The following is a 26,892-nucleotide window of genomic DNA, read 5'->3' on the forward strand; positions in this document are numbered from 1 at the left end:
GGCAGCGAACCCAAAGCGGCGCCGTGTCTTGAAGGCACTGGTCAGCGCCGGTGACGCCACCTACACGAGACGCATGCTACCGGGCAAAGGCAGCCGAGCAATCAGGTCTGGACTCAACTCCAGATCAAATACGAGCGAGGGCTTAACGGCACTTAGCGCGCACAGCCTGCCCATAGGCGACTAGCTTCTGAAGCCACGGACATCATTGCCAATGAAGAACATGTCTCGGTTGCGGCATCTGTCAGTGTCATAGGCAATCTTCCCCCCCGCACAGCCCTGAACGTCAGGACGTCGAGGTGTGAGCGGATTCTTCGGGCATCTATGTGCAGGAGCAGCTGCAATGAGGCTGGGACTAACGCGGCTCTGCTGCGCAGACTCCGGACAAATTGATCATTTTCAATGATGACGTCGCGAATGTGATGTCGGAAAGAAGATATGACAACCTGTTTAGGAGTCCATACAGATTGTCCAGAAGCTTCTCATGTCCGGTCCCCCACGGAGTCCCACTAAGCTCGAGACTCCGTATTGAGTTGATAGCAGCAATGTCATCCCTCCCGTCGGATTTGATCAGAGTGGCATCAATTGCGCTGACATGAGACGCAATCCTGGTAGTATCATAAACCGCTTGCGTCGGTCTGATTTATGAGTGTCGTACCTGCGGTTCACCGCCGATTGGATGGCAAGTAGATCCGGCCGGCCGCATCCTCGGGTTCTTAGCGTCGTCATCGTGGTTGCCAAGATGCGGGGTCAGCTATCGTGGGGATCTTGGACTATTGGATTCATGTGGTTTCACACTGCCTTTCAGCTGTCATTCATTTTTCTTGTGGACTCACTTTGATACAGAATCTGCAGAAGTAAGCATCGCGGCTTTGTTACCGTCGGCCTCCTCGATGAGGTGGTATCAAGATCGTGATCAATCTTCCGTCCGCTCAGTTATCAAAACAGTGCTCCGGACATTACGCAAACGACTACGTATCTGCCTTATCATCATCAATTCGTAGCGATGTCATATGCATCGGAATCTGTGTTTCCGGCCAATGTTCCGGGTCAGCCGCACCTACTTGTAGCGTCCGCTGATGATGATCAAGCGTAGCCAAGCGGCTGAGCAGCTGCGTATATGGAAGCGAGAAACATGATCTCTTCAAATATTTCTAGTTTGAGTACTTCAATGTTCCTGGGCTACTTTATTGAGACCACTCACATTGTAGCTGGAGGAAGAGGCTGCCAACCCTTGTCTGTCCCAAGATCCAGGATCATCCCTTGGATCGCCGATCAAATTGTCCGGGGCTAAACATCATTATTCCGAGACATCTCAACGAGCTAGTTTACCCGATCGAACGCCAGGCGCGAGTGACATGCTTAAGAAAATTCCTCATTTTACCTACCGCTATGCGGCATACATAAATCGGGATGAATGGTATGACCGGACGGTTCTCATCCCATCTATCTTGATCTAATATTCATTTGACAAGAACCTTTCAACCCAAAATTATGCCCCTAGCTTTGGCTCGTAATACGAAATATCCAGCTGACGTTGGTGCTGGGCAACGGCGTCGTCAGAGGCGATCCTGGAGGTTGGCGGTACCAGTGTCGCTTCAACAGGCAATCGGCCTGGTGTGGCAAGGTGGGATTCACGGAAATCAAAATGCGGATCAGCCCGGTTGCAGCCACAACTGCACCGTCGCACGCGATTGGATCGGGGTAGTGGCTTGGGTGGAATGCGCCTTAGCCCGCATCTAGTTCAAACGAAAGCCTCGATCAAATTCTTTGTCGTATTTAACAATGTGGTGTCCCAAAACCCATTACGCGGCTTGAGCCGAACCGGCCTTCTGGGAGATTCCGATTAGCTTACGCGCCAGCTCCTCGCTCTTTCCCAGGAAAGGGCTATGTCCAGCTGCAATTCTCTCTTCTTGCATGGCAGGGGTGCCTTTTACCAGTGCCTCTTGAAGGCTCAGAGGAAAGACCAGATCGTTCTCACATAAGAGATACGTCTTCGGTATGACGATATCCGACGCAATGAAATTGATTCCGGTCTCAAATGCATCTTGGGAGTGCGGCAACAACATGCTAAAAACCCTTGTTGCTTCTTCCTCTGAAGTGTCATTGTACAACAATTTGGAACCCTTCAAATTCACCGTTGAAAGTTTGTTCTGCGGGAAATACGTTTGGTAAGCAGTCGAGCTACCATGTTGCACTGCAATTAAGTAGGGTTCACCTTCGTGTAGGACTCGCAGGTATCCTGCCAGTCTGGCCAAGCCCCGCCAAAGGTCGTGAGAAGATCCCATCCTCTGACAGGAACGGCAAAAGCTGCAACGAAGATGATGGAGTTGAAACCGCCTTTCAATCCTCGTGCGGCTCTCTCCTGGGTTCCTTGGCCTTCTGTGGCGACAGTTGCCGGCACTCCTCCATAAGAATGTGCCACGAGAATGACCTCTCTCCCCTGGTTGAAGTAAGATGTCGCCTCCTCGATAATCTTTGCTTTGTCGGCTTCCCATGTAACTCCGTTGGTGCCATGGCCCATCGATGGCATATGCGGGATAATGCATTCGTATCCCAGTGAGATGAGATCAGTCTTCAAGGGCTCATAGCATGCAGGCGGGTGCCACGCTCCAGTGACGACGAGGAAGACGGGCTCACTTTTCCCAATTGAACCCATGTTTGTAGCTGATAGTGATTTGAATGTAGGAGCTGATTACTTGGCGGAACCAAGAATCAGGATTGGGCATTTCCGTCTCTTTAGTAGAAACCCGCCAGAAACATCCAACGGGCGACAGAAGTGCGTTGTTGGTGGCTCGGCAAGGGTCAGGGAAACGGCCCAATCCCATCACGTGGTTGGTTGTTGGCTTCTCCAGCAGCGAGATTAGATGCTCCGCATCTCACCGAAACCTGGCTGGTCCCATGCAGTAATTGATCAAAATCGTAAGAGTTGGAATGCTCAAGTGCCTTCGGATGCGACCTTCCAGATTGTCCGGCTCGGTCTCCGGACGGCCCGGAACACCCAGCCCCCAGAGCGTGGAACCAGCATCCTTGCCTAGTCACCAAGAATGGTTAACGGTCTTCGCCAAGAACCATCCATGAGGAGAACCAACAGAGATGATTGCGGCACAGTAGACTCGAATCAACAGCTGGAAAGGTTCAAATGCGCTAGGCCCGCAACGAAAGAATGGGCACACATGTAATAATGATATTTGCAGTAAGTAAATGGGTCGACCAGCAGCACTTTTACCTTTCAGTCAGAACATCACGTTGAGATCTTCTCACGGCCAAGGTCAATGCGCAGACACTGGCCGACCCGAAGTCGCAGTCATCTTTCAGCCCACCGCAACCTCAATCGCATTAGGTTGGCAAGGAATCGCAGTAATTATGTCTACACCCATCTCGACGCCTGATCTCCTCGCATATGATGAGGGCCCAACCATTATTGGGCTGTGCGCCGCCATGATGCCCTGTTCCGCTGTCGTGGTCGCTCTCAGACTCTGGGCAAGACGACGGATGAAAATGCCCCTAGAGTGGGACGACTGGTTGATTGTCATGTCTTTGGTGGGTAAATTACGAACGATATTTGATTTCTCTATGCTAATCAACTACTAGCCATTGCTATGGTCTGTCGCCATTCTCGGCATTGCTGGTGAGTACGCGAGTTCTCGTGACGAGAACGAAACCATTGACATCAATTCTAAAGCGGTTTGCTACGGAGGAGTCGGGAGGCATTTGAACGCTGTTTTAGCGGAGGATCCGGCAATCTTTGGTCGTTCTATGCTCGTGAATACTTTTTCCCATCATAACCCCCCACATATGCCTGCATATGTTTTGCTGACAATGTATCACGAAGTGTCTCTTCATCGGCGAGTACACATACGGGACTGTTCTGTGTACCGTGAAAGCATCTGTTCTCCTGATGTATTATCGTATTTTCCCTACGACAGGCATGAAAGTGGGAGGATATGTGCTCGGCGGGTTGACACTGGCTTGGTGGTTGGCTGTGGTGTTGGTCTCGACATTCCAGTGCACGCCGATTCACAAAGCTTGGAATCCTCTCATGGAGGGTGGTAAATGCTTGGATACCAATAAGTTCTTTCTGGGGAACTCAATTCCGAATATTATCACTGATGCTCTCATTCTGTGTCTGCCGGTTCTCGAGGTTTCAAAACTCCAGGTCCGTCGGTCACAGAAAGTAGCTATTGGAGGAATGTTCCTTTTGGGCGGCCTGTGAGTTACTTTAACACACTTAACCCCACACTACGCCTTTAATGCCACTAACTCTGCCGGCAAAGGGTCGTGGTAATCAGTTGCATACGTCTGAAAGTGGTCATCGACTTGTCCAATGCAGGAGCTGATGCAGACTTTACTCGTGGGTCCCGGCATAACCTTTCGTGCGTAAGAAGCTGATCCGAAAAAACAGAGCTAATAGGCCCATGTTGGATTTGGACTACGATTGAACCCACTATCGCGATGCTTTGCGCAAGTCTTCCCACAATGCGGCCACTCATGCACTTCCTCTTTGGCCGGTTCATCGGGGGTTCTTCCGATGGAAATAACAATGTCACAGGCCTCGTGACAATTGGTGGCACCGGGTCAAATCAGTCAGCCAAAGGCAAGGGGCAGAAAAGTCGCCGTTCATTCAAGCGGCTCGATGATAACGATTCAGCGGATGAACCAGTCTTGTGGCCGGAAGGTTATGTCAACGATCAAACCACAATTGCGGAGAGATCTCAGACTTTGGGAAGTTGTGATGAAGATATTCCGCTTGACGCAATCAAAGTGCAGAGGGGAATTACTTGGACGGAGTCTCGGAAGATGTGAGGTAACATTGGAAGAAGCCCAGGACATTCCGCGCATGGAGAATGTGTTTCATGAGGCTGTATTGTAGCGTGTACATCGTATCGTAGTAGGCCCATGCCTATCATGGTCAAAAGCTCATACTCGACCGATTATAAGAGGAACCGAGCGTGTAGGCACCAAAAACTGGCATGTATTGCCGACGGGATCGGAAACCTCTACTTAGGCAGAGCTATTCACTAGCCTGGATTTCCACAACCGGCTAAGTTGCATGAAGGGATTGCGGAATGCTTCATACATGTATCTACAAAACGTCTTTCCGATCTGTCTGTTCCTGGTGCGAAAGAGCACGTCTCAGAATGGGCCGAGAAGCACGTATCATGCAGGACAACACGTACCACGTATTGCCTTCATTGCCCACGGTCGCTATTTGAGGAGAGACCAAAGTGATAGTGATGCTCTCCATCTACTTAGCCTTCCGGCTACCCCTGAGAACTTTTGCGCCCCTAGTGACTGAATCGGAAGTCTAGTCGCTTGTTTCCTTCATCCTTGGTGGTTGCCAAGTATGCGAGTCTCTGCTCTTCCGACATGCCGTCCCAGATCTTGTCGCGTCGCTTATTACGGTAGACATAGTATGCCTTCACCAAAGGATAGAGAACCAAGTTCATGCAGACAATTCCGAGAAGAGCCCTGTTTCCTCTCTTGTACAAAGGCGCGTCATCTTGAACGAAGTTAGAGCCTATTGAAAATGAAGAGAATGCGAGACCCTCACCGGAACGATAGATATTCGAAGAGATGATGCCGCTGGTCTGAACGAACATGTTGTAGCACGCAGCAGACACAGTTCGAGACCGGACAGTGTTGGAGTTTCGGCTATTCCATCCAACCTTCAAAATGTGTCAGTAGGCCTCTAAGCGATGATGATGGAGATCTTTGAATAATAGGGGCCGTTTGAGGCTCAGCTCTTGTAAGAAGTCACTTACTTGAATTGGGTGAGCTGTGACAGAATGATTAGCGGGAATTCAAAACGCAAGTTCAACATGCAGCTTACCGTTGGGGTAGATAAGTAACAGAGAGATGACTGTGTACAGCACCCATCTGTTGACTTCAGTGGTGTCCACGACGTTGAGGTAGATCAAGAAGGGGAGAGTCCAAAATTGACCAGACATGGCGATGAAAGTGAGCTCTTTGAAGACCTCAGCTAGGTAGGTAATCGCAAGCATAGTAATCACTAACAAAACTGTTAGCGCTGGTCAAGAGTCATTAGGACAGTACCTACTGTGTCCCACGGTGTTCGGGATAGAAAGCAAGTTCGCTTGGAACGTATCGAAACCTAGGTTGCGCAACGTCAAGGTAAGATACTGTTGAGGCGGCGTGGACGGAATCTGGAAGGTGAGACCGAGGATATAAAGCGGCCAGAGGTCGTAATCCCGTAGACTATCCCACAATAACCGCGGAGTGATGGGCTCTCTGTTATGCATGCTGCTTTTGCTCGGGTCTTCGCGAAGAACTCTATTCACAAGGATGGCTTCCTCTCTGTATCGCAGTCAGCAATGGCTCAGTAATCACATGTCCGTGTGCAAGTCTACCTTTCTGTAAACCAACCCTTCTTGCCACGAAACCAACTGGCAGTTTGGCAAGGTCCCGCCGGCATCAAAAGGAAACCAAAGATTCCAATGACCAGAGTCAGGAGTCCTTCGATCAAAAAGAGCCATCTCCATCCCGCGTGTCCTTGCAGACCCCGCATGTGTAGTAGCCCATAAGCGAGTAGGGCTGACAGAATATCTGCAATGCTCATAGCAGTCCAGAAGAAGCCAAGCCGGAGAGATAGCTCGTGGTGCTTGTAGAAATATGAGAGGTACAGGATAACCTACAAATATGTTAGCAAATGTTCCAGTATCGGACGTCAAAATAGTAGGTAGAAATTACATCTGGGATGAAACCACCCTGTAGCAAACCCAGAAGCGCACGGCAGGCGAGAAAAGAGTCTCTTCCAGAGAGCCAGAACTGGCAGCTCGCCACAATACTCCACAGCACCATCTGTGCAGGAATCCACCGGTCAGGCCCAACCCACTTTGAGACGAGTTGTGATGGCAACTCAGCGCAAAGGAAGGCTAGCTTGAAAACGGTGTTTCCTAGGTTGAAGTCTGCACAGCAGGTCAGCTCCATCACTAAAATATTACACCAATGTCGGAGTATCTATACCATTGGTGGTCATTTTGAGATCGCCCAGCATGTTGTCGGTATTTGCTGAATGGTTTCAAGTATGTTAGCACATCTCTATCAGCGCTGATACTCCTCGTGTGATAAGTTCGAACCTTGGCTGATGTTGGCACGATCTAGCTCGAGTGCCATGAACATGATGCAGGCCCAAACCTGTGACTGTGTATTAGCACGTGAGATGATTGAGTGCTTTGGTGTTACTTGCCATGATTCGAAAGTCGACCTTCCGGATCAGGGCATATTCCTCCGCCCAAGTCCATCTAGCCAATGGATCAAATCTGTGGATATTCTCCCTGAGTTTTACGTCAGACCTGCGCGCGCTTGCAAGGACAACCCAAGATGGAAATACTCACCAGTCTGGTCGAGGGTGGTATTTCTCTGCTGTATCGGGGTCATCGAATACGCTTGGCTTTGGCTTATCAGAACCGTTTCAACATCTCTAGAAATGCAATTATCGGCATCCAACATACCTGGGTGGCAATGGCAAACGGATCGTAGTATTTGTCTCGTTGGAAGAAGAATCTCTTTTCCTCTTTGGGTGCACCTAGGGGAGGGATCCCCTCTAGAGATGCGGTAGATTCCGCCCCCTCTCCCTTTTGCAGAGGGTCTTTCGCCAGAACCGTTGCCATGATCGCAAAGCGGTTATGGCACGGGCTTCGAATGTCGTGGAAGTTGAGGCTGAACGATGACCATCTGATGAGATATCTCCTCGGAGAAGAATTTCCCTACTACTTAAAGAGAACCGGAGGAAGCAGTACGGTTCGCCGGATCTCGCCAGGTCACCACGGCAGACAGGGACCCTTCTTACAAGGTTGTGTTTCCACGCTGCGATGGCGAGTTGGATCCACAATATCACGCCCGCGTGGGATGTCGGAGCTGAATGGAGCTGAGCCTGGCTGTACTCGGTAAAGAAAAAGAAGTCGAGCTGGGCCAGCAGTGTCTCAATTCCCCATCTCTTATCTTCATGTTTCGCAATTGAGCAAAGTTTTGATCGAGAGTTGCCGACGGACCTTGGATGACGGATATGCCGTCGCAGCTGACGCACCTTTCGATCACTCAGGGGGTTGAATATTGGTGCAAGATGTTTCCATACGAAAGTTGTCTATTTACGCAAAAAGAGTTATCTTTACTGAATGGTCTACGTAAAGAACTTTCATTGCGCGTTCGAAGCCAGCGTGCATTGTACACTTTAACCCCGAGAGGCGATGAACGTGAGAAATAGTGCAGACACGGCCAAGCAGCGTTTGCACCCAACACAAGCCTTCCTCTCTGAAGCTATCCAAGTTTCTCTCGTAATCCACGGCTTGAATTCCGTATCTCTTAATTCCAATATTATGAATATGCGAGATACGCGTTACGGGGTTTTCTTCCGGACCCTGCAGCTAGCTTTGCCGCTCGGAGAGAGCCCGGCATCCACCCGGTTTCGGTGTCATTTTTTGGTGTCGAGTAGCCTCTTAATTCATTGGACGTAGAATCCCACTGTACTTTTACTGGGAAATTTGTGAAATCCGTTATCGCATGTCGTTTGGTAATGCTCACGGGGTGAGCATGTTGGTGGTTCTGCCACCCTTGCTTTGCAGCTGCTCGCAATAAACTATCATTCTGACGCAAGCCACCACCACGTCTTCTTATCAGTTAGGCTTGATCCAGACCTTGTGATTGGAAGCCAGCTGAAAAGCACCAAGATTCGTCTCTCTCGGTACAAGTGAGTGCTGCCAAGTCGTTGGGTGTAGACATGCTGATGGACCTCTTTCTTTAGCGGTCGCGACTAGTGTCACGAACAAAAATTCATATATCGTTTTGGTCGATAAGAACACCAAGTTCAATAGATTCACCATTTCGATGATGATGTCTGTTAGGTATGCGTGCATGGGTAGATCAAATATCCGAAGCATGATTGGCCAAACCAACGAGGCCGGCTGATCACATCATCCACTCTAGATCCACGCAATAATGTCAAGGGGGTGGTCAATCACGAAATAGGCTCACCCGCTTTCACCATCCCGCCGAGCTCAATCAGCTTTCCGTCTGAAGATTGCGGGGTTCCCCAGGACATCCAATCCTACCGGATGTCGCTTCATTACGACACCATCCCGTAGCCCCCGATGTCGCGACATGTGCAGTCAGCCAGCGCAAGATGCGAGCCGGTATCAAGAGCCGCTCGAGTTATAAAATAAGTCTATTTTCTCAGGTGGCGAGCAATCCACACAAAAACTTCTGTTGAACATCCAAGATCAGTGCTATTAAACCAACGCATCAGACAACCATGGCTCCTACAGCAATTGAATCAGAAGTCCCTATTCACACCAGCACGAAGGCGTCGGCGTATCCGGAGCCCTTGAAGCTTTCCTCGTCGCTCGATCGCTACGAGTCGTTTGATGTGACCCCTGTCATTGGTCGCGAGTTCCCGAAGGCCAACCTCGTGGAGTGGCTGAATGCTCCGAATGCTGATGAACTTATCAGAGACCTCGCTATTACCAGTAAGCCATAAAAACACGTCCTGACACTTTGGAAAACTGATGAGTGCAAAGTTTCCCAACGCGGAGTGGTCTTTTTCCGAGCTCAAGACAACCTGACCAATGATCTGCAAAAGCAGCTAATCCTCCGGCTCGGCGAGCTGACCGGCCGCCCGAAAGAGTCCGGACTCCACATCCACCCGGTCCTCAATTCGGAGCGGGAGCTTGGTGGGTCTGACCCGGAGATCAGCACTATCAGCTCGGTGCAGCACAAGAAGATCTACCGCAAGCCTCTGGAGGGCGAGGAACTCAGTCCCAAGAAACAGTCAACCGCTCAGTGGCACAGCGACATCGCTTTTGAGCCTGTGCCGGCAGACTACTCATCCCTTCGTTTGGTTCAATTGCCCAAGACTGGTGGAGGTAAATGATCCGCCCACTCCGCTTCGTTATCAGTAAACACTGACCTGAGAGTTTAGACACTTTGTGGGCCTCTGGATATGAGATTTACGATCGCCTCAGCGCTCCGTACCAGAAATTCCTGGAGAGTCTGACTGTGACCTTCGAGCAGCCCGGCTTCGCTGCTGCAGCGGAGCGCGGCGGCTTCACTCTCTACGACAAGCCTCGCGGAAATCCCAAGAACATCGGCAGTATCCTCAAGGCGGTGCACCCTATCGTCAGAACCAACCCAGTCTCTGGCTGGAAGAGCATCTTCCCTGTTGGAGGCCATGTAAAGCACATCAATGGTGTCACCGCTGAGGAGAGCAAGCACCTCCTCGATTGGTTTCTTGATATTCTGCAAAAGAATCACGATCTTCAAGTTCGTCTGAAATGGCAAAATAACAACGACATTGGTGAGCTTGCTCCACAACACATACGAATCAGGCTAACGAAAAATGCAGCGATTTGGGACAACCGCAGTACTTTCCACACCGCGACCTTTGACTATGATGACCAGGGAGAGAGGTTCGGTAACAGAGCGGTTGGAATCGGCGAGGCGCCCTACCTTGACCCAAATAGTATCGGCCGTCGGGACGCTCTGGGGCTGGATTACATCACTGGGCCATAGACATGCAATCAGAGACGCCGACGACGAAATATTTCACTTTTCTTGCATGCACAGAACTTGCGTATCAATCTCATACATTTACTTCTGTCGGGAGATCACTGTCCATGTCGAGTTTCCATACTTGCCCGTCTCTTACAAAATGCTATGGGTAGCGAACGAGGGACACCGTTTCAGGCTTGCAACCTTCAGCAACCATGCGATTCGGTATGGCGTCGGGGGCTATTTTTTGTTGATTAAACGCCAAGACTAATTGATATTGGGCATTCGAATGTAGTCTACAGCCACAGCGTACGATATATAACAAGAGAATAGGCATTATGGCCAACATAAATATGTTCTTCGTTTGTCGTTCGAGCTGACCAACACGTTCTGTCAGACTGTGGTGAGTCATATTATCAATCATCATGCAAATAAAGGGAGTAAGTGGGTTTGTGGCTCCGGCAAGAACAAGTCATAACATTCTTCCTATGACATGGATAGTATCTATGTTGACCATTATTTGCAACACCTGCCCTTCAGCTGGTTCCGTCCGCTGGATGGTCTACTGGCCGCATCCCTCACTTTGGAACAAATGGGTCCCCATACTCCGAGGGTGAGTCAGCCAGCCAGGCGTACCACTGAGACCAACTCTTTGGCTTGTTCGCCTCGAATTTCGAGTAATCGACCCCGTCGAGATATTTGGTGCAACATGTGAGCTTGTAAAGCCAGTTTGTACTTTTCTCGTGTCTGTCCGTATCTAAAGTTTCCAACGACGTGCTACTGCTGGGTGATCCAATCGACATGGGCCAGGCATCAGCGAGTTTTTGCTCATCCTCATATTTAATGTCGACTCCTTCAATCAAGTCGTCGAGACTTGCTGGTGTTCTTGCACCTTCATAGAGCAGAACCACTGCGACATCAACGTTAGGGTAGCCTGGGGGAATGAAGCATTCTTGAAGTGGTGTGTGACCCGCAGTGTTACCCGCATTGATATCCGCGCCATGTTCTAGCAGTAGTTGTATGATCGATCGAGGGTCTGTCGTCAGAGGATCATCTGTGTCTTCCTCTGACCTCTTGCACATCGCGACATGATGCATTGGTGTGTTGTCGAATGCATCGCGTATGTCAACACTCGTCGTGGTCTCATTTAGGATAAACCTAGAAGTATCGACATCTCTTCCACCACAGGCTTGATGAAGCGCGTGGAGCTTGGTACCGAGGTGGGTTATCAGGGAGACGTCTGGATCTACCAGCACGTCAAAAGTGCCTCTGAAATTATTTGAAATCCAGTGCTCCAGGCGTAGGGCTTCTACCAGCATCTCAATAGTGTCTTTAGAAGAAGTCGAAACCCAGTTCTCCTGGTACTACTTGGCGGAGACATTGATGAGTGCGAAGTAAAAAACATTGGGACCCTTCTTTAGGATCGACTTTAAGTAGTTGATCATGCGAGACCTATCCCATGCTTGAGAGCTTGGTACCTGGAGCTGATTGATGGTTGGTTCGAACTGATTTAAGACGGCATCGAGCGATTGGCAAATGAGCCTGTTGTCCGCCGTGAAGGAATCGACGGTGGATTGTCCGAAGTCGATGAAAGCGTTGTCATCTATGTAGCGAAGAGATTGTAAATCTCTATTGAATGCCGCCCAGTGAACAGCGGACACCTCGTGATGCCATACAGTAGTTCGCTCGGTAGTCCCGCTACACATACATGGATCATCATGTGCAAAGTATTCCTCGTCATCAAACTCTCGGTATGCGGCGAATACATCCCCTCCTTTCATAAGAGACTTCGCAACGCCAGCTGAGTTACCCTTCATTGCCGACAGAATCAGGGCGGAGGATTCGTTATATATAGCGTCTTTCTGGTAAAGGACTGGCCAGATAGCATTGTAGAGAGTCTTGCAGGTGTACATCAGACGGATGACATCTCTCCAGACGTCAAAATGGGGCCAGTTCCTTACACCCAGATAGCCCAGTTCAGCAACCCAATGCGTCCAGGGCTTGCCGTAACCACGCCATAAATCTTCGGGGTATAAATTGAAAATTTCATCAACAATATTGAAGATGATTTCTACCGGCAAGTCGAGTATCGTCAGCTTTTGTCCAGCTGGTCTTTTTGTACACGTCGGTATGTCTTGTAAATCGAGATTGGTTCCAAGTCTTGCTGACTTGGATTCGGCCATACTGTCGGGATGTTGAATCATGCTTTCTGACTTTGGGTTAATAATGAAGAGTGCGTTGGAGAGAGCTCTAGAGACGAATGATATCTGGGGCGTAAGGAGAAGGATGTGTGCCGAACGGCAGTCGGATGGATGATGGCTTGAAATAAATACTGAGACTGTGAGTCACTACGTGGACACATCTGTACTTTAACTTTGGGCTGTCCCGCGCCACAATCAGCAACATTCCGGAGATGCACTGCCATACAGAAAGGTCCTCAAAACTTATGTCAACCCTTTTTACTTAGGTTTTCCGCAGGTCCATGCACCTTCTTGCATATGAGTTATGACGAGTCCAATTGAAAGACTATTTTAAGACAAAATTGTACGTTCCAGATGCCACGTTGTATGACGACTTTCCGCTACTACTCTCAACGAACTCAACTCCCTCGGAGTCGACCGCATCCTTGCCATTTTCATATACCAATTTCCCATCAGAGACTGGTAGGCTGACCAGGGCACTTGATCCAGCGGGTATCGACAGGGTAAGAGCGAACTGGGCGGTGCTGTTTGTCCATGAGCTGATCACTTTCCCAAGAAGTGTTTGGATGGATCCCTGGGCGCTTGCCAACTCGGCAGGGACAAATGGCGCAATCTCAAAGCTCTTATGCCCTGCCGTCGTTATCTTGATACCTGCAAGATGTTGGTAGAACCAGTCAACCACAGTACCAAGGAACGGGTGGTTCTGGGACCGCGAACTGCCAGCCCATTCCTCCCACAGGCTGGTTGCTCCAAGACTCTTCCAATAGCCCCAGCTAGGGTATGTAGTCTGTGTTGCAACACTGTAGGCCAGATCGATGTATCCGTATTCTGTCGGCAGCGGTGACAGCCACTTGGTCCCTGCCATACCGGTTCCCAAATGGTTGTCCCTCGAAACCACATCTGCAGCCACCTTGTCAGTGACAGCTTGACGCCTTGCGGAGCTTGTCATCTTGAAGGCGACCGGAAGCAAGTTATTGGTCTGAGCAAACCCACCTGTAGACGAACTACGGTAGTCTCCTGTCGCAGGCTGGTAATACGCGGCATGGAATGATGAGTTGACGGCTGCGGCATGCGATGTGTAAGACTCTATATCCGCACTATATCCCAGTATGGAAGCCATCTGAATGACTCTCGTGATGCTGCAATACAGATGCGCTGTTCCCACAATGCCCTTGTCATTGATGGAAGGTGTCACCCAGTCGCCCCAAGACTCTAGCCCGATCAGGCCACTGCTGTTGCGATGGTTGAGTTCGTAGGCCAAGTACGACTTGATCGATTCGTAGAACCGTGAGAGCAAATCGACGTCACCGGAGTGTTGGTACAGTTGCCACATAACCTCCGGAAAAGCGTTACCCCAGGTGGGACTCGGGAAGGGGTCCATTTCCAACGGTGATGGAGCCCAAGGTGGAAGGTTTCCATCAGCAAGCGCCGAGTCCGCGATGTCTTGCGCCCACTTGGAGTACAGTGATTTGACGTTGAGAGAACTGAGTATTGTTTCGGACATGACCGCCGCGTCAGATAGCCATGGCAGCTTTTCGAGATAAGCGCCGTCGGTAGGAACACCAACGATGTTGTTGAGCATGGACTGCCAGGTGGTATCATGAATCCATGTCAATGTTTCGTCAGAGGCAGTGAACCACCCAATGCCTCTTACATCGCTGCGCAGGTGCTGAGCTACAACCGTGCCGGCATTGGGTGTTCCCGCGACGCCGGTCAGCTCGATGTACCGGAAGCCGTAGTACGAGTGTCGGGGGATCCAAGTGACGGAGCCCGTTCCGTCGTGAATGTATGTGCTGTGTTGCCAGTTGCCGCCCGTATCCTGAATCCGTCCCGTCGATCTGAGCTTTTCCCCATAGTGCATCCGGATTGTGGCGTTGTAGGCCTCGTTGACGGTCAAAGCCCCGACTCCTGGGATGTTTCGACCAAAGTCCTACACCCATACCCCAGACTCCGGGTTGGTGATGGATACGGCCTTGATACTTTCCTTGATTCGCACGGGCTCTACAGGAGAGGACTGAATTTCGGTACTTGGCGGTGTTTGAACGATAGCATTTGGCCAGGTCGAAGCATTAAAGCCAGCCTGCTTCCAGGCTTGCGACTCGATGCGTGAATCAAAGAGCTCGTTGTTGGGAATGGCGACAGTGCGGGTCGAGCCGCCAAGCTTTCCTCTCCAAGAGCTGTCCGTTACAATTGTTTCCGTCGTATTGTCCTTGAAGGTGATATAGAGCTGGGCCTTGGTGCGCATGTTCCCGTCCCAAGCGCCACGATTCGCCTCTGGGCCCCAAGAGCCAAGGGTAGACCAGACTTGGCCTACTGCGATGCCAATCGCGTTCTGGCCCTCGAGTATTTGCTTGGTGACATCGTATGTGTCATAGAAGGAGCGCCTGGCGTACTGTGTCCAAGAAGGTGCGAGATACAGGTCGCCGACTCTCTGGCCGTTGAGGTACGCCTCATAGCCGCCAATCGCAGTGATGAATAGCTTTGCGCTGGCAATCTCCTGGGAGACGTCAAAGTCGGTGCGTAGGATTGGCTGGTCCACAGATGGATTCGCGGCCCCTATCCACTGCGCAGACTCCCAGTTTTCATCGGCGACTAAACCGGTTGCAAAGGTACTTGTGGACCATTCTGTCCAACCTCCGGAGTTATCCAGCAATCGGACTTGAAAGCTGAAGTTGGTTCGCGAGGGCAGACTCTGTCCAGAGTAAACCAGACGGGTTGCGTTTGTTGCGACAGTGCCGGAGTCCCAAAGGGGAGATGTCCCGGTAACTGGCAAGACCTGGACTTGTGCAGCCGTGACAGACGCTCCACGAGCCGCCACACTGCCGATGCTCCAGCCGAAGGTAGGCGCTGCATTATCGACACCCAACGGGTTCACAAGATCATTGATCGTAACGGATGCGATGCTGATCTGGGCTGCGGTAACGGCGGCAGCGAGTGCAAGAACGTGCATAACGGTTGCTGCATACATTGCGAGTTACTTGTGGGTGAACCAAGGCGTGAAGAAATCGAGACTCCAATGTAGATGTTGTGACCATTGGCTAGATATAAGAGATGCCCATGATGAGACTCGGGTTTATACCGATCGCCCAAATAGCAGGTGTTTAGCTAAATCACCGATGAGACGGGCAACTTTCTTTAACATGCAGACATAAATCCAACGCATTGTAGGAGTTCGTTCTATTGAGCTAAAGTCTTCCGGTGGTATATTCGAGTCTTGGCCCAGCGATCTCGGGCGATTTGGAACCGAACAGCCCAAATAGATAGGTTGGTAGCCATGGTGTGTTAGCATACATCCCAAAACAGTAATGGACGGAGCTATCCGACATTAAGGATGCGGAGCACCTCGCCTGTGTTACTGCCGAGATCACGAACGCCAGTATGGAACTCGGTCATATGCACGCCAAAGTCCTGAGGACCCGGCGAATAAGTTAATTGCGCGATCGCCGGTTTGTCATTGTTGCCCTTTTTGGGACAACGTTCCATCGGCTTATGCCTGTTTCATCAAAGAGTCTCAATTCGATTGGTCACATGAATGGAGATTTGATGTTTTCAGTAAATGATACTATTCCGATCCAGTAACGGCAGTGATTTTTCCCTCTTTTTTTCTCCTCTTCCTAGCCCCAAACTCCCTCGCTTCCTTGAATTCCCCAATTTTTTGGAACTTACATACAAAAATACTACTACAATGTGTGATTGGCTGTTGCTTTTGATCGCCTGCCGACTTGCTTGCCATGGCAGGGCTATGGACGATTGATGCGGCGTGGGAGACTGACCGGCGGGGCCTGCGTCAGCCATCCCTACCGGGTGCTGAACTACATGGGAAGATCCTATCTGGATGGATGATGGACATGACTTTTGCATGGAAATGAACAGGATAAAAACCCTACGTGAAACAGGAAAGATTGCAAATGCTGGGCAAGTGCACGCTACCTACGATTAGAAGCTGAACAGACCACTGCGACGCTTGCCGAGCGGGTAGATAATGAGAGAGCTGAGGAACAGGCCAACGGCGATGCCGATGGCGATCTGGATCATGGATGCGGCGACGTTGAAGACAACCGAGTTCATCTCGGTGCTGTCGTACGTGACAGAGCTCGTGCCGTTGACCGAGTGCGTCGAGTTTGTGATCTTGTTGGCTGTAGTTAGACCGCTCAGAAGACCGCCGGTGGATGCGAGACCTCCTGGCACCTGGGTAAAGATGGCAGGGATGAGAGTTGCGGCGGCGACTCCATGGCGGACACGTGAGTAGAGGTTGGCGAGGACTCCGACGGTAAGAGCGCCAAGGGTGTTGGCAACCTGGGGAGCTGCGCTGAATCTGAGACCGGAGAAGTAGTTTACCATGTAACCTTGGGCCCAACGTTAGATGCGCGATGGTACAATTAAATAGTTCAAGTGTTGAATGCTTACCTGCAAAAGCGACGACCAGCATGACTGGCATTTGTCGCCATTTGGCTTGGTAAAGGATGGCAATGCAGACAACGAACAGGGGGACGAAGATGAACGTCAGGTAGGTGGGGATCTGGTTCTCGCAGGTGGTCGTCGAAACGGCGTTTTCGTCTATGAGACCGTATATCGCAGTGCCGATGGTGATACCGAAACCGAGGAAGAGACTGTATATAACGGCGTAGACGATTCGGATCGATCCGGGAACGATGGCGCGGGATTGGAGTTCGAGGGCGGAACACACTGGTCCATCAGCGGCTGTCCTCAGTTTCCTGCGGCGGCGCGGCGCTACGATAGCAGCCGCGCTGGCTTTTGCTGGAGATGGCACGCTCGAGTCTGGCACCAGGTTGCTTGGAAGCCTGGCACCAATTGACCGGCGGCACGCGAGATGTCCTAATGGGTGCCCGTAGGCTAGTAGAGCCCCAATCAAGGGGGATACAACCAACAAGAGGCGAGGGGGAAGGGGGAGTGACAGAGTTTGGAGAGAGATGACTTACAAACCATGTATCCTGGTAAAAGCATGACGATGCCTCCTTGGGCTATTGCCGAGAAGCAGAAGAGGTTTCCGCCTCTAATGCTGCCGAAGGCTCGGGCCAAGAAACTTACCAGAACGGTTGCCGTGACCTCAAGAACATTGCTGTAGAGCTTGGATTGGGCAGCTACGATGAGCTGGAGGAATCCGACGAGGCAGCCGAAACAGAATGCGAGAGGGAGATCAATAAGGCGGGCGCCGAAGGAGAAAGGTGCCGCAGTAACACTGGTGAGGCCGAAGACGAGGACTCTGATCCAGACGTGGAACTTGTCCTTGGACTTGATAAGAGCATCCAGGCGTTCGATTCCCTCGTTTACCGAGACAACGTCGTGGATGACTTCCTTGTAGACATGGTGGGTGTCGCGAAGTTTGCCGAGGTCAATTCCCTGCGCTGCGCGAACCATTCGAACTTCAGTCGTGTGTACGGATCTGTCGTCGAAGCTGATGACCATGCAGCCAGGACTTGACGGTGTTAGCGTATGCTCATTTAATGTTTCGTGTAGTGCAATGAGACTTACAGATACAAGAATTGGCCATCAATCTCAAGGACCTTAGCGGTGGTAGAGAGATACTCTTCCAGACGATGAGTAGGAGCACCAAAGAGCATCAACGCGCGGCAGAGAGTGATGATGTACTCCTGACGGGCGAGGGTCTCCGCAATGTGGACCGTGATCTTGGCTTCCTCCTCTTCTCTCGCAAGGTAAGCGCTGATGCGAGAGTTGCTGGTAGTTCGCCTGTGTTTAGGACGCTGCTTCTTTGCGGCCTTGCTATCCTTTGGCGATCCTGGGCCCTCGCCCTGCTGGTTGGGGTTGGCGAGGCGTGCAGAAGCTTCAATCAGGTTGACGAGGGTCTCCTGGGACCTGTTGGCCTGGTACCACTTCTTACGGCTAGGAGTTGCGGTGCCGGTGGGAGTAGTGGTGCCGGACTCGGACCCCGGAGTGCCGGTTGACAGAGGTCCTCCGAAATTAGAGAAAGAGGCGACAGAGTTGCGGTTGTTGGGCGGCTGCACAGGACCCTCTGCAGGCTTGTACAGCTTGAGAAGCTGAGACAAGACGCTGCCGCGATACTGCTTCGGCGGAGGGACGACGTAAACACCGTCATAGTTGCCGTCATTGACTTCAGGGAGGAGGTGGTCGGTTTGCTCTGTCTTTTCAGCATCTTGAGCATTGGACGGGCCGGCCTCGCTCTCAGTCTTGTCGGCAATACGCCAAGTGTGGGCCCGGACGATTCGGTAAGCTTCCGAGTTGAGTTGAGCCTGGTGTTCATGCTTCTCTTCCTCTTCTTTGGCCTTTCCGGTCAAGGGTTGGTCAGAGTTGAGGTCTTGAAGAGGGATGTATGCTCCCTCTCTGCTGGGCGGTTCATACTCGCTTGCAGTAGTCGTACCGGCGGATTCAACGGATACTCGGGACTCTCGGGTAGGAGATCCGAGCTGGATGTTCGCGGCAACCTGGCGTGCACGTTCCTGAGCAGCGGCAGCGGCAGACTTGGCCTCCTGGCGCTCGCTATCAACCGAGGGACGCGGGTTATCCTGGGCGAGTGTTGCAACAGTGGGAATAGAGCTTCCGGAACTGCCTCGCAAGATGGACGGTCTCGGCGGGTTTGCCGGAGTGGGAACGGGCAGAGTTGCGTTGGGTGGTGGTGAAGTTGGGGGCTGGGTCACGGCCGCTCTGCTATTGAAGCGTACACGGCCTTTTTCCTTCTTCAGGGCGGCTGCAGCTGCGGCCTCGGCGTTGCTAGTCGATTGTTCGGCCGGATCGGGGTTGGGCGTGACTGCGGCATTCTCGGGAGTTGTGCTTCCGGAAGCGCTGCCGGATGCAAACCCGGGAGACATGGCGCCGCCGGGCTCGGGGCCGGGGTCGTCATCTTGAGAGGCGGGTGAGTTTTCGACCATTGCATCGACGGTCAGCACAACTCTTCTGCTTGGCAGCGGAGCGGGATGGAGCCGTTGACAAAGAGGTTGCAGAGCAAAATATTAAATAATGCCACAAAAGGTTTGCTGTGGGAGGCCAGAGTGGATCGTGGGGGGGAGCAAAATCTGGGGAGCGTCTTCTTTCTTATAAGCGAACCGGTCCGGTGGTTCGTGACGCGGCAAAGTTGAAGCCCGCGGAGCCACCGGCATCTGCGAAATTCTGGAAAAAAGGGTTCTCACCGGAAGTGCCATCTCGTATCCATATATCTCCACTTGGGCCGAAACAACTGGACATGACACCAGATCGAATTTCCTGGCTGGTACTAGCACACCATATTTGGCGCGGGTTCATTAGGGCAGAGGCCGGGCTCCGGCACTCTGTTACCTAATAACATCGGAGCTGCCTTTCGTCATTCGTCAGGGGTTCTCCCTGTGCGTCCCTGTGCGGCCACTGTTCTTGGCTGTGTGCACACTTGAAACTGGTGTAATGGCGTCATTGGCTTTCCCAATTCTCTTTGACGCGTTGTCGGCTGATGAGCTGGCGACGTGTGAAGTGGTGATGGACAACAGATCAGTTGAGATGACACAATAGTGTCGATGCGCCCAAGAGCCGCAGCTAGAGCCGTTGGACTCTCCCTTAAGCCCGATCCCGGCATGGTGCATAAGACTGGTGTGGCTCGAAGAGAACCCCCCGCGCGGAAGGACCCGATTTGTCCTGCAAGACTGTCATCCGAACACAGCCAACCAGAGCGCGGCCAGAGCATTCTGTTACCATAAATATCAAGCATCGTCAGGGGCACATCAAGGGTCTTCCCGCAAACTCCATGCCCAGTGTCACCAACTCACCGGCTTTCAGAACCACCCATTTCAATTTTTGGAACACCTTTTGCACGGCCTTGTGTGTCTTTTCAAAGTCTGGACTCTATGGCGGAGCTTTTGGATCGTCAACCCCCTTCCCGGTATCCGAGTACCTGAGTCATGACTCCTGGATCGGCTTGGCCAGAACCACGTGCAGCACCCACACGTTGTTGTTGGCCATAGCTTTCACAAGCACCCCTTTTCTCGTCAACAGGAGTCCTCCTCTGCTTGGCTGCCATCTTCTCATTCCTTGGTCATCATATCAAATTTTGCCTCACAGCCACAGAAATCATGTCGCTTGGCCGTGATCAAGATTTGATTGAAGCTCGAGTCTCAGCGTTGTATTGTTCAAAGGGGTTCGCGCAGACTTTAGATGACCCACTTTGTCATACCAGAAGGAAGAAATGTTTCCGTCCAACATATGCAAGGCACTCAGCAGAAGCTCTTGTTGTTTCGAGTGATCCATGCACAAGCTGGCAGTTTAGCTGGTCGAAGCTAGTACTCGAGGGAGGTACGCAGGGTTCTGCACGTCCTGAATTCTCCAACCTGACCGCTCGCAGTTTCACAGAGCTTCACAGGGTCGTTTGCCACCCACGAGGTTTGGTGGGGTAAACAGCCCTGGGATCGGGCATGGAGAGCTAAGCTACTTTTGAGTTTCGCCCCGTGAGCTCGTGACTGAAAACTTTTGAAATTGACTGAACCCTGGAAACCATACGCGGAATTTGCTTTCCACATTGCCGTTGGGAGCGCGCCAAATCACGACAATAGTCATATGTTCCTGTCATGTTGTGTTACGCGAGATGAGGGGCTGCCCAACCGCGATTATCGTGAAGCGGTGAGACGAGAAAAACTTCACAAAGGAGGCGAACGTTCGAGGCCTCCGACATCGCTCTCAGTTTATCGTTCTTGATGGATGAATGATAAAAGGGGTTGGGTGCGCGTCTGAGTGCCGGACGGGGAGGTGACCACAACCAGGAGAAGCAGAATTCAGAAGACTTCAGGCTGTGTCGATGAGTTTCGGGTTTACTGGAAGAAGGCACGCTACTAAACAGTTAAAATAGTGGCTTTATGTTTGTTTCCAGTTCGACGGGCTCATATAGACGCTGCTGGGTAAAATTTGGCTCTTGACCGTTTCGAGTTGCCCGGGCCGCGGCCACAAGTGGGGCTCGTTCTTCCTCGTCTCAGACTTCGGTATTGTGTCACATACCTTGAGTACATGTTGCGCCTTGAATATGAACGCCGCCAATTGGGGAGCACCACAGTCTATTACTTGGTGTTGTGATACTGTCAGATAGCCTCATGATTCAGAGAACCACAATTGCATCAGTTGCCTGTCTAGTTCTTTGTCGCTAAGTTTTGTGCCTTCAATATTCCTCTGCAGAAGTACTCCGAAAGTTCGAAACGTGGCACGGCCCGCGTGGAAGTGGCTTCCTGATAGCTCTTGGATCTTGTTTGATTAGAGTATTTTCAAACCTTTTGTGAGTTCTTCAACAAAGCTTCCTGGGCTCAATATGCTATCACAGTACCTCGATACTAACCACGGTGAGAGCTTTTTCCACACGGCGGAAGACATTATCCTGAGGTTTGCATTACCCAGTCTTGCGTCCAAGAGCAACTTCCGTGTTTAATTACTGTCTTAATGGCGGTCTTTACAGGCGATTACTTGATTTTCTGTCCGTACTTTATGTCGGCCTCCCGAAATATTATGACTCCGCCACGCACCTTGTCCATCGCTGTGTTGACCTGAGTGACCTAAGGTTACAGACAATTGCTGTCCCGTCCACAAGATCTAGCATGTCTACGAAGCGGAATCTCGAACCCGAACTCGGAGTTGTGGCTGTCAAGGAAGTCGGTGGCCGAGACAAGCCAATAGCAACTTGCATCATCAAGGTGGCTCACCTAGCTGAGGTAAGTTGTAGAATTTCCACCTACCTTAGCGTTATTTTATTCGTCTATCCATGAAGTAGCAAGCGCTCAGCTAAGGCAACTGTGCCGGATTTCCAGAAGCCGTTCTATTTTGATGGCTAAATTATTCCGCATAAGAGTGCCCGATTCGAGGTGACCAACTTGCAAACATTCAAATGTGAAGTGGCACGCGAGACCTCATACCTTTTGCATTGGTCGATGTCGACCTGGTAGTCAGAGTAAAACTTTACGTTGTGTAGCCCTGGCGTTTCTTCCCGTGAGACCAGCGATATCTCTCACTTTGATTTCATCTACAAGACGTCTCGTCTTCCACAGATGACATTCACTGTGTATTAATGTGACAACACATTCAGCTGTTGATATTCCTTAGATGTCATCATGACGCACCCGTAGATATCCATGGGGACTAATCAGAGGACAGACAACTCCTGCGTCCATCTTCGGCGAATCTGTAAAGCGGCACTCCAGACCATATCTCGAGGGTGTCTCGTCAACGCTCGTTAGAGACTGGAAATAAGGCAGGAAAAGCTGGAAAGATTTGGAACATGGCGTGCTGTACGACCTCACTCGTAACAATATCTTGTTGGTGCTTGCTTTGGTCTTCAATTCCTCCTCCCCGCATAACTTGATGTTTGATGTGTTATCGCCGCAGTCCTGCTTCGCCAGTCGCCAACTCGTGCGTTCAATTTACGATCAATGACGTTGACATTGAAGAATAGTTATACTCCAATTTAATACTTTCACGCCTGCCAGTGTGTATTAAAACCCGAACTAGAGCTTGTTACTCTCATTGGAAGCTTTTGCATAAAACTATTACCACCCACGCGCACCCTCAGACAGTCAGATTTCGGGTGGGTGATGATGGAGAGTATATGGGAAGAGGACAGGATACCAAAAGGAGTATATCGTCGAACTATGGTCTACCAACCATCTTTATCCCACGACATCTCTGACTTATGCCAGCATGTTGGGTGCCCAAAGAGACGCGTACTATCACGCAGGAGATCAAAGGTATTTAGGTATTGACCGGTGTTTCTGAGGTGTTTATCTTAGACATCAATTTTTTTTTTAAAGGGTTTCTAGAAGACTTGACTCGAAAAACGCTCATTGTCATCGATGTTGCTTTATTTTTCAGCCTTTCACTTCGTCTGTAGGGAAACCAAGACTATTCTAAGCAATCCATCTCTTGCTAGGTGAATGATGTATAATCCAAGTATTGAGCCATTCTATATCATCGAATTATTCTACATCTCCTCTCCCAATATTGAGCCTAGCGACATGAAAGTAGCAACACAACACGAATAACTTAATGTCGAAGACTAGGTTGTATCGATAACGCCCATGGTAAAATCTGAGGTGTTCTTATTACGAATCTAGAGGTCGTTTTCAAGGACGCCAAAGAGAAGAGGGTGCAGTATATGTCAATGAAACGTTTCACAATGGGATCGAGTCGTATTATAGCCCCGAAGTTAGCTCACAAATTCCATTCTAAATGAACGAATGGCTCCTAAGTTCAATGCATAGACACTGACCTAGTTGCAGGAGAACCATGTTCGAAGATAAAGCACAGGTCAAGCTAAGGAAACATGAAAACGGGCGCGGTAGATCGCGAGTTCCATTTGGTGCACACTTCACGTAGCCCATGTTCTTTATCAGCCTAAGGTATTGGGACTAGTCTTGTGCAACAGCTCCACTACGTCTGCTCAAACATTGGTCTTGCGGATCCATCAAGATGGTAGGGATTAGATAAGAAATCGTCATGAATTGTTCTGAAAGCTTGATAAGTCTCTTGCTCTCTCTCCTTTTTCCACACTCTCGCTATGGACCGTGAAGCCCGACTACTCATCCAGCGCCAGCATGCAACCAACAAGGTACCTGGCTTCTGCTATGGGTCCGATTGTGCGCCTACGCAATTGACAATCTGATAAACATTCTACGCACTTGTAAATGCAACGTCAGCGAGCGAATTTGAGAAGCTTGTAGAGTTCCGCCGAGAATGTGCTCGGAGATCGAAGATTGCATGGGGATGCCTGCCCGCTGGTTCGTGAGTAGGTCACATGGATACATGCACCCTGATGGTGCTGGCGGAATGGGACCCCTGCAGGGTCGGACAACACTCAAGATTGAGGTTGCCTTGAGCGCAGAATTCGGTAAAGCTCCCCCCGCACACGCACATTTATGGATGCATATTCTTTCCGCAACTCCACATGGTGGGCGTGTGTTTCTTCAACAATTGCTCAAAAGTCGGCTCTAAACTAATCCCTGCACACTGATGCATGCTTGGTCGTCAAAATCCATCCGTGGGGGTCTTTGGAATCCGTAGGATTAGGATTCATGTTCTTAGGTACTAGTGGAGGCTTCGCCAGATGATTTTGGGGCGATCACTCACGTATCATACAGATAGCTCGAGTCAATAAACACTCACCTAGGTCCAAGTTGAGAGTGCCCTTGGCTGTCTTGTAGACCTTCAATCTTTTTGATTTTGCCAACGAGCAGTGTGTCACAGTGAATCTGCCCTTCATACCACGCAATGAAGATGTATCCAGCGCAGATCTTCGCCGTGGCCGCACTGCCATTTGCGGCATCCCAGATCATCTCAACTGGTTCAACTCTTCTCCTGAATGGGATCCCATACTTCATTAGCCCCCACGTCGCTGCAAACATCTCCCTCCAATCGGATGTTCCTGCAGGTATCGATGGTGTCTTCGATTTCGTTCCGGTCGCCGTCCTGCCAACGGCGCCTGCGAGCCAAGCAGATAATATTTCCGGCATCTTCACTGCTTGGACCGAGACCGACGACGTATTCCAGTCTGGGTTTACACAGCTTCTCCTCAACGAAACAAGTGACGCGGAGACCTCGACAACTGAAGCCATTCATACTACTGGTGAAACACCTTCGACAGTGGTCAGCTTTACATCGAGTTCCAACGTGCCGAAGGGGCCATACTTCCTGCGAAAATCCACCGGAGACCTACATCAAGCGTACCGGCTTTATGACGATACCGCCGGTGCGTTCACCGAAGCCTTGCTATACAATAACGATGGCACCTTTCAAGTCTTGCCAGCCAAGATCCCCGGTTCAGCTACCTTCACCATCGGCGTGCCTTCGCGCTTGTATTACGAGCCTTCAGATTCCAAGCCCCTAGCTGGCGTCCGCATTGCCGTGAAGGACATTTTCTCGCTGGCCGGAGTCAAGCAGTCGAACGGGAACCGCGCATGGTACCATTTATACCCGGCGAACAACGTCACTGGAACGGCCATCTCAAGGCTTATCGAAGCCGGCGCTATCATTGTGGGCACACAGAAGCTCTCCCAGTTTGCAACGAGCGAGGTTGCTACTGTTGACTGGGTTGACTACCATTCTCCCTTCAACCCTAGGGGAGATGGCTATCAAGACCCGTCCTCTTCGAGCTCCGGTGCAGGTGCTTCTGTTGGTTCCTACAGCTGGCTTGATGCTGCTGTCGGAACTGACACGGGTGGCAGCATTCGCAGTCCGGCAGGGGTGAACGGCGTATTTGGCAACAGGGCATCGCACGGTGCCGTGAGCTCCGATCATATCATGCCGCTGTCAGAGCCTCTTGATACTGTCGGCTTCCTCGTTCGGGACCCGAAGCTGTGGGACAAACTCCAGGCTGTAACATATGGCTCCAACTACACTTCTCTGGCGACATTGCAGCCAAAGTATCCGACCAAGATCATGACTGTGTCATACCCGAACTCCAGCACCGAAGCAGGCGTGCTTCTGAACAATTTCGCGGCTGCTCTGGCCAAGTTTGTGGGTGGCAACGTGAGCACCCTGAATGTGGCCCAGCAATGGGGCATGCGCGAAACGAACCCTAACGCCGATCTCAACTTCACCGAGACTTTCAACATTACCTACCCAGTGCTCACTGGCAAGGGTCAGGACGATGCGGTGGTCCAGCCGTTCTACGCAGACTATGCGAAGCAATTCGACGGACGTCGGCCTTTCATCAACCCATCCCCGCTAGCACGATGGGCCTGGGCTGCCAACTACTCTTGGGATGAGGCCATGCAAAACAAGACAATGTTCATGGACTGGTACAACGACCAGATCCTACCTCCAGTCAATGACAGCCTGCAATGCTCGTCCGGCCTCATTTTATATGCTGGTAAGACAGGAACGCAGTCTCCGAGGAATCGATACGACATAGCCCTCCCGGCGCCTTTTACTGGGTTCTCGGCGGCCCGAATGTCTGTCTTTTCGGGATGTCCGGACTTGATCTATCCAGTGGGTGAGGTCTCTAGCTTCAGCGCTCTTACCAACCACGATGAGAAGCTGCCGGTGACTGTGGGAATACTGGCGGCGAAGGGCTGTGATGGACTTTTGAGCCGGCTGGCAATCGATCTGGTGAATGAAGGTATCTTGAAAGTGCCGGAAGCTGGCGGTACTCTTAGTGGTGGTCCAATTCTTGTGTAGATAAATTGAATATTTATTTCACCATTACCAACCTTTTATCATCCGGACAGCGCATCTCTAGCAAAAGTACGGTCTATGAAAT

General features: G+C 51.0%; 5 protein-coding genes across 5 annotated transcripts; 2 read left to right on the top strand and 3 right to left on the bottom strand.

The window, feature by feature from the left end:
* Positions 1-1,802: 1,802 nt before the first annotated feature.
* Positions 1,803-2,656, bottom strand: CGCS363_v008728 (uncharacterized protein; the record flags this gene model as incomplete). Its single annotated transcript, XM_036640577.1, has 2 exons — positions 1,803-2,150; positions 2,216-2,656. The coding sequence occupies 2 exons, from the start codon at positions 2,654-2,656 to the stop codon at positions 1,803-1,805; spliced, it is 789 nt and encodes a 262-aa protein (XP_036494282.1).
* A 2,629-nt stretch (positions 2,657-5,285) lies between these two features.
* CGCS363_v008729 (putative transporter) lies at positions 5,286-7,631 on the bottom strand (the record flags this gene model as incomplete). Its single annotated transcript, XM_036640578.1, has 11 exons — positions 5,286-5,666; positions 5,763-5,776; positions 5,831-6,010; positions 6,059-6,315; positions 6,369-6,649; positions 6,709-6,926; positions 6,985-7,029; positions 7,098-7,155; positions 7,226-7,295; positions 7,356-7,411; positions 7,473-7,631. The coding sequence occupies 11 exons, from the start codon at positions 7,629-7,631 to the stop codon at positions 5,286-5,288; spliced, it is 1,719 nt and encodes a 572-aa protein (XP_036494280.1).
* A 1,637-nt stretch (positions 7,632-9,268) lies between these two features.
* CGCS363_v008730 (putative alpha-ketoglutarate-dependent sulfonate dioxygenase) lies at positions 9,269-10,524 on the top strand (the record flags this gene model as incomplete). The annotated part of the gene is made up of 4 exons (XM_036640579.1): positions 9,269-9,482; positions 9,534-9,878; positions 9,935-10,309; positions 10,358-10,524. 4 exons carry the CDS (start codon positions 9,269-9,271, stop codon positions 10,522-10,524), a joined length of 1,101 nt encoding a protein of 366 aa, XP_036494962.1.
* A 6,116-nt stretch (positions 10,525-16,640) lies between these two features.
* Positions 16,641-19,570, bottom strand: CGCS363_v008731 (Pheromone-regulated membrane protein 10; the record flags this gene model as incomplete). Its single annotated transcript, XM_036640580.1, has 4 exons — positions 16,641-17,050; positions 17,112-17,390; positions 17,645-18,141; positions 18,198-19,570. The coding sequence occupies 4 exons, from the start codon at positions 19,568-19,570 to the stop codon at positions 16,641-16,643; spliced, it is 2,559 nt and encodes an 852-aa protein (XP_036494963.1).
* Positions 19,571-24,902: 5,332 nt separating this feature from the next.
* Positions 24,903-26,810, top strand: AMI1-4 (Amidase 1; the record flags this gene model as incomplete). Its single annotated transcript, XM_036640581.1, has 1 exon — positions 24,903-26,810. The coding sequence occupies one exon, from the start codon at positions 24,903-24,905 to the stop codon at positions 26,808-26,810; it is 1,908 nt and encodes a 635-aa protein (XP_036494965.1).
* Positions 26,811-26,892: the final 82 nt, after the last annotated feature.

Source organism: Colletotrichum siamense (assembly GCF_013390195.1).
Source record: "Colletotrichum siamense strain Cg363 chromosome Unknown KSG_Cg363_contig05, whole genome shotgun sequence".
Classification (NCBI taxonomy): Eukaryota; Fungi; Ascomycota; class Sordariomycetes; order Glomerellales; family Glomerellaceae; genus Colletotrichum; species Colletotrichum siamense.